This window comes from Zonotrichia leucophrys, chromosome 20 (genome assembly GCF_028769735.1).
Source record: "Zonotrichia leucophrys gambelii isolate GWCS_2022_RI chromosome 20, RI_Zleu_2.0, whole genome shotgun sequence".
Classification (NCBI taxonomy): Eukaryota; Metazoa; Chordata; class Aves; order Passeriformes; family Passerellidae; genus Zonotrichia; species Zonotrichia leucophrys.
Genome location: NC_088189.1, coordinates 9527345 through 9533344, shown reverse-complemented (window position 1 = coordinate 9533344; position 6000 = coordinate 9527345). Strand labels below are relative to the sequence as shown.

The 6000-nt window shown below is 47.6% G+C and overlaps 1 protein-coding gene across 1 annotated transcript in view; it reads left to right on the top strand.

The window, feature by feature from the left end:
- The first annotated feature begins 201 nt into the window (after positions 1-201).
- TOP1 (DNA topoisomerase I) overlaps positions 202-6000 on the top strand; it is a 65761-nt gene continuing 59962 nt past the window's right edge. The window contains exons 1-2 of the mRNA XM_064730020.1: positions 202-465; positions 966-990. Of these exons, the coding sequence (XP_064586090.1) occupies positions 433-465; positions 966-990 (58 nt within the window). The 5' untranslated portion in view covers positions 202-432. The remainder of the gene's footprint in view (positions 466-965; positions 991-6000) is intronic.

Here is a 6000-nt window from a genome sequence, read left to right as displayed (position 1 = left end):
CTTACACAATGCACCGGGCCGGGCAGCCGCGGGGAGGGGGCGGTGTTTCACATGTAAATGAGTGCCGGGTTTTGCCGCGCCATTGGATGAGGGAGGGGAAGGGGCGGGACCGGATATGTAAAGCAGCGAGCCGGCGTAGCGCACGGTGGGGGGGCAGCGGGTCGGAGCGGTCATGCCGACGGGGCGTGGCCCGCATGCAAATCATGCCGGCTCTGGAGGCGTGGCTCGGATGCAAATACTCGCGCGGCCGCTTCCCGCCCCCTGCCCGTCAGTCCTCTCCCCGTCGCTTTAAAAGGCGCCGCGCCTGCGCAGAGCGCCGAAACCGGGACTTAGTCTGTTACACAACCGCGCTGCGCTCCCCGCGTCCCGCTCCGCCCGGCGCTCCTCTGCCCGCCGCTCCTCCCGCTCCGCCCGGCCGCCCGCGCCTCCGGCATGAGCGGGGACCAGCTGCACAACGATTCCCAGGTGAGCGCCCCGTGCCCGCCCGCGGGGCGCGCTCCCGGGGGACCCCCGCCGCGGTGCTCGCATCTCGCCGTGCCGGCCCTGGGCTGGCCGCCTCGCCACCCCCCGTAACCCCAGCGGGGGGACCGTGCCCCCTTATGGCCGCCCCCATAAGTCTGGGCAGAGCCCTGTCAGCCCCGGTGTCCCCCCGCGGTGGGATGGGGGGCGGTGGGAGCGGGGACCCGCGTGTGACCCCCGGGCTGGGCGGACAAGGGGAGGGGGCGCCTGCCGCGCTCCCCCGGCTCGCTCCCCTTTGGGGGGCTCGGGAGGGGTCCCCTCATGAGCCGTGCGGGGGCCGGGGGGGCGCTTCACCGGTTCCCCCATCACCTTCCGCATCGCGCCGGGCTTTTCCCATTTAGTACTTAATTCCTATAAAAATGAGGGTGAGGGCGGGGGTGGGGGTCCCCGGGAGCGCCGCGGAGCCGGGCGTGCTGACGGTGTGTCCCTGTGTGCTCTCCCCGCAGATCGAGGCGGATTTCCGAGCGAACGGTGAGTGCGGCCCCGGCGCGCCCCTCGCACAGACATGGCGTCCCAGAGACTAAGTCCCGGCTCCGCGCTCACCGGCCCCATTGTTCCCATCGAGCTGCCAAAAGCGCCCCTTTCCCGCCGGGATCGGGGCCCCCCGACCCCCGCTACCCCGAGTGGGGGCACCGCAGGCCCCCGATCCGAGCCCAGCGGCTCTGCCGGGGTCGCCTTTGGGCCCCGATTCCTCCCTGGAAAGTCGCCTTGTCGACGGTCGGGACTTAGTCTCTGCGCCATTTTCTTTTTCTCTCTCTCTCTCTGTGGCTTTTCTCTCCTTCTCCTCCTCCCCGAGCTGCCGCCGAGCCGCCTCTGCAGAGGCACCGGGCCGCCATCCCCGGCACCAGCCCCTTGTAACCGAGGGGAAAGCAAAGTTTTTAGTTAAAAAAAAAAATTTAAAATCCCAAGTCGCTTTTTTTTTTTTTTTTTTAAATCGCAGGCTCCCTCCCCCCACTGCTCCCCGTCTCTGTTCCTTTGAGGGAATCCCTCCCTTCCCCTAAAATGAAAGGTGATTGCAACATGTTGCTCTTTAAAAGAAGCTGCTGCATCCATTTTAAGATCTGTCTTATTTTCTTCCTGGCTATTTAAATGATGTGACTTTACCTTGTTAGATGGGTTTTTTTAAATTAAAATAAAAACCTACTTTAAAAAACCCAACAGACCATAGTGTAGACAATTCCAGAAAGGTAGACAGCATCACTTTAGGGACTTTGCAAGCTAACTTCATTTTGTTCAGAAACATTTACAGGAGTCCTGTAATTAAAAAAAAATATATATATACACTGATATATAATTTTTTGTATATGTATATATTTATATATGAATATATATGCATATCTGTATGTATATTTATATTCATGTATATATATACAGACATACAATTTTATCTTTTCTAATCAGCCTGTTGACTGCTAACTTTTTCTGATAATTTATTATTTTTTATAGGAAGCAAGCCGATTGCAAGCCTCCCTCATTTGATAGGTGTCAAATTGAAGGGCTTAAATAGGGTGAAAGGGAGTTGAGGGTATACAACCAACCTTTGTGTGTGTGTATTACTGTCACTGTTTGGGATGTGTGAGGAGCTCTGAGCTGTCCCCTGACTGCTGAGTTGTTAGAGGACAAAAAAGGAGTTGAAAATATCTGCTTGACTTATAGTTACACTAATTTTTAGAATGCTTCTCTGGATGATGTCCACGTGCCTGGTTGCTTTGTAGGCTACTGCGTGTAAATATTTACAGATCTACGCTTGCGAGCACCTTTCGTTCTGTCAGTTCATTGGAATGTGATTGTGTGTGTGCAGCAGGAGCAGACAGTATCAAATATGCACATTTTGAACTCTTCATTTCTATTCTGAATTTATAGTGGGGCTCTGTGAATAATTGTTATTAGGAAAAAAGGGTGCAGTGGATTTCCCAAGGAGTACGGGTGTAACTCTTGAAGCATTTTAAATATACTTGCTTCATCTAAGGATCATCTTTATTTAGGGAAAAATACTCCCTGGTAAGCTTTAGTTATTTAGTACTTTTGTACATAGAGGAAGTGATGTATATTTGACCTTTTGACTCCATCTTCCAGTGAACCTTTCAGAGGGATTTTTCTCCTCTATTGTGACCATGTGCTGTTTTATTCTTCTAAGAGCTTTAGTCATACAGCTCTTAAAACTCCTGTGGTTTTTATTTCTACCATGTGTTGAAAGAATTCAGTCCAGAAATTCAAAGTCAGACACCTTGATGAAAAAACCAAATTCCTGGTAAATCAAGCACACCCAACAAATCCATACCAGTGCAGGCATCAGCACCCTTTTTCTCTTACTGTAATTATTTGTGACAGTCATGTAACATCACTGTCATTGATCAGAGGCCCCTAACCCCCAAAACCCTTTTCAGCACTGGAAGGTATGGGTAACCCTGTTAGTCTTGCTGAGGGAATAATGCTGACTAGACAGTGGATTCTCTGACCTTGTGACCACCCCTGATCTCCCTGAAAATCTGTCACCTCTCTTGCTCTGAGCCTGGTTTCCCCTGCACAGGAGCTCTTTGCACTGGTGCCTTGGGAATTGTCACACACGGATATGAGAATAGCAGTTCTCCTTCAGGCACAGCACTGAGCCTCTCACTCTTATTTTCTTGATTTTTGATCCTATTTAGTGGCAAAGATAAGGAATCCCAAGTGCCAGGTTTTTTTCCCCCCAGATGTTTAGAATTGGTTTGTACTTTGATTATTGTCAGGCAGCACTAAACAGTAGAGCCAAACTCTCCTTTTAGGCCTCCTGTACTTCACATTTGGGGGAAGGGAAGTTTTTCTGGGGGCTGGTACTGACTCATTCTAAGTGTTGAGTGTAGCAGCAGTAAACATTTTTGTTAGTAGAGAGTGTTTTGGGTGACTTTTGGCTAGTGTATCAGTAATAGGGCAGCTGAAGCACTTAGAAGCTTCCTGTTGTTATTAATGTTCCTATCTGGGTCAGTGGACACCCTACCTCGAGTTGTGGTCACACAAGTTGTTGCAGCTGCAGTAGGTGGGGTGGATCTGCCCATTGCAGGTCAGCACGGTGCAGCTGCTTGTAGCTGGGTCTGGTTACACACCCATTTCATTGATAGCAGGGTAGTGCTGGGTATGAGAGGGGTGCCAGCTGTAAATACGTGTTCCTGGCTATTTCTTGTCATTAAATTGCCAGATCACTCTAAACGAGGGTGTCCTGGGCAAATTCCAACTTGAGTAATTGCATTTCATTTCAATATGCAGGTTCTCCCTCCTGTTTGGCTGTGGTGGGTATTTTTTTCACCTTAGCTGTATTTTTAGTATCCGTACGCATTGCAAAGAATTTTCCGTGTTCAGTCCTAGCAGTGCCTGTTTGCACACCATGCTGAGAGCAGTATTGTGCTGAAACAGCCAGCCTTTGCTGCAAGTAACATCCTTGCAGTCCTCAGCATTCAGAAGGGAAATGGAGTCCAAAATTGTTGTTTCCAACTACAGCTTGGATGCTGAAAATGTCCCCACCTCCACAGATTTGGATTCTATTGAGTTTTGCCTTTAAGAGCTTTGTTACTCAGGTTGGATGTAACAACCTCTTACTACTGAGGGCAACGAGACTAAAAGCAATTTATCTTGACTTTGAGCTCTCCCATTGTGTTTGCAGAGTGCACTAGATAAAGATTACTTTTGTTTGCAAAATAATCAAATTGAATTGCAAAACTACTAAATTCTACTAACTGTTATTAATGCTTTGGCTGCTCAGCAGCCTGTGATCAGAACTTGTGTAAAATCCTGAAGTGCTCAGTGTGGAGACTGAGGACATCACCCCAAGCAGTGCTTTTTGCTTCCACTTGATTTGGCCAGTAATGTTAAGATGCAATTTGAGGTCAAGTATCACTGGAGTAACCATTACAGTGTATTAACAGGAGTCAAGTGTGAATTTGTCCAGCTTCACAGAGGTGGCTTCTGCAATTCAAACATGTTAGAAGGAGGGGCTTGCTTTAACAGTGAGTATTTTTTTTTTGAGAAAAAAACTGAAGCCTTTACTGCTGCAGCATCTTATCAGGAACTGGCAGGTTTTTTTTGTTGGCCCAAGCACTCGTGGGGCATCTGTGTATTTATCAGGCTGGCAACACGAAGGAATGAGCAAGAGGGAAATTCAAATTAAATAACAGGAGTGCTGAACCAAATGCCTTACAAGTTAAGGAATTTCAGCACGTTTTGTGTTTTGCATTAAATTCATGTTTCATGGATGACAGAGCTGTGCAATAAGAGGTGTGGGTGATTTAAATGCTAACAAACTGTAGAGCAACATAGCAGAGATCTTTAGGATTTCTCAGTGGTTGTGAAACAGTCTGTTAGAGACCAGATTTGTGCTTCCTTGCTGCTGCCTTTGCCGGCGCCTTCTGGATGGGTGAGAGTTTTTTGAAGGAGAGCAGGGCCACTTCTGGCACAGGGCTGTGTGTACCTTAGCAGTGCTGTTAGAGCCACTGTGCTAAACAAACTGCACGGATTTAGGAAGTGTGAAGGCACTGCCTGTGCTCTGTGTGTGTGTGACATGGCAGGGAGAAACTGTCTTTTAAGTTCCCTGGGAACACATCTCAGGAATGCTTTAAATGTCAAATGTTTGGCAAGGGATCCAAAGTACAAAAGGTAATTAATAGTATTTAGGTGCAGATTGATATCTCTGCTGAAAATTTCCTTTGCTTTTTCTGTGATACGTGGAGATGAGAACCCAGAAGAATGTAGCTTGTTCCTTCCTTGCATGGCTCCCTGCCTTCGCTCCAGACTGCAGTGCTGGTGGTGAGCCTGCATTGTGGGAAGTGCTGCCCACAGCCTCAGAACAATACTTGGGGAGTTTGAAGTCTGCAACCACTTAGATTTTTTTTTTTTTTTTTTAATTTCAGAAGTATTTTACATAAGATGCCAATCTCTGCAAAATTTCTTAATTTTGTTTTTGCATTGATTTTCAATATGTTCACAGCAATCTCTCTCAGGGCTTGTTAGGATATGACAGTGTAGCTTCACTATGGGAATTTTCAGATTGTGATAGGTGAGAGTACTCTGAAGTAAATTTATCATTCATGACGCTTCTCAGAAATGTAAATAAACATATTGTTGGTAAGCTGTTCTTCACTATCATGTGCGACATGAGTTGGTTGCATTTATTTTCCCCAGCAGAAGCCTCAGAAGGGCTTTGCTAAAGACCTTGAGGTCTGTTGTGTTAATTGTTCTGACACATTCAGCATTTCGGTTAAAACTTAAAGGGTGTCTGGTGGGAGGGGAGTTGTGTTTCTGGGGGCTGCAGCCAACTTGTGTTTTTGTTAAAACTCAGCAGAATTACTTAAATGTGCTGGAAGATGTGTTTCAGGGATTAATGGCCCGTGTGTTTCTTCCTCCTAGCAGGTTTCCTTAAGATGTTTCTTCTTTCACTCCAGTGTTAAGCACTCTCTGTTATTAATGTGTTATCAGGGCTTCTTTGTTTACTTTGTAAAACATGAAACATTT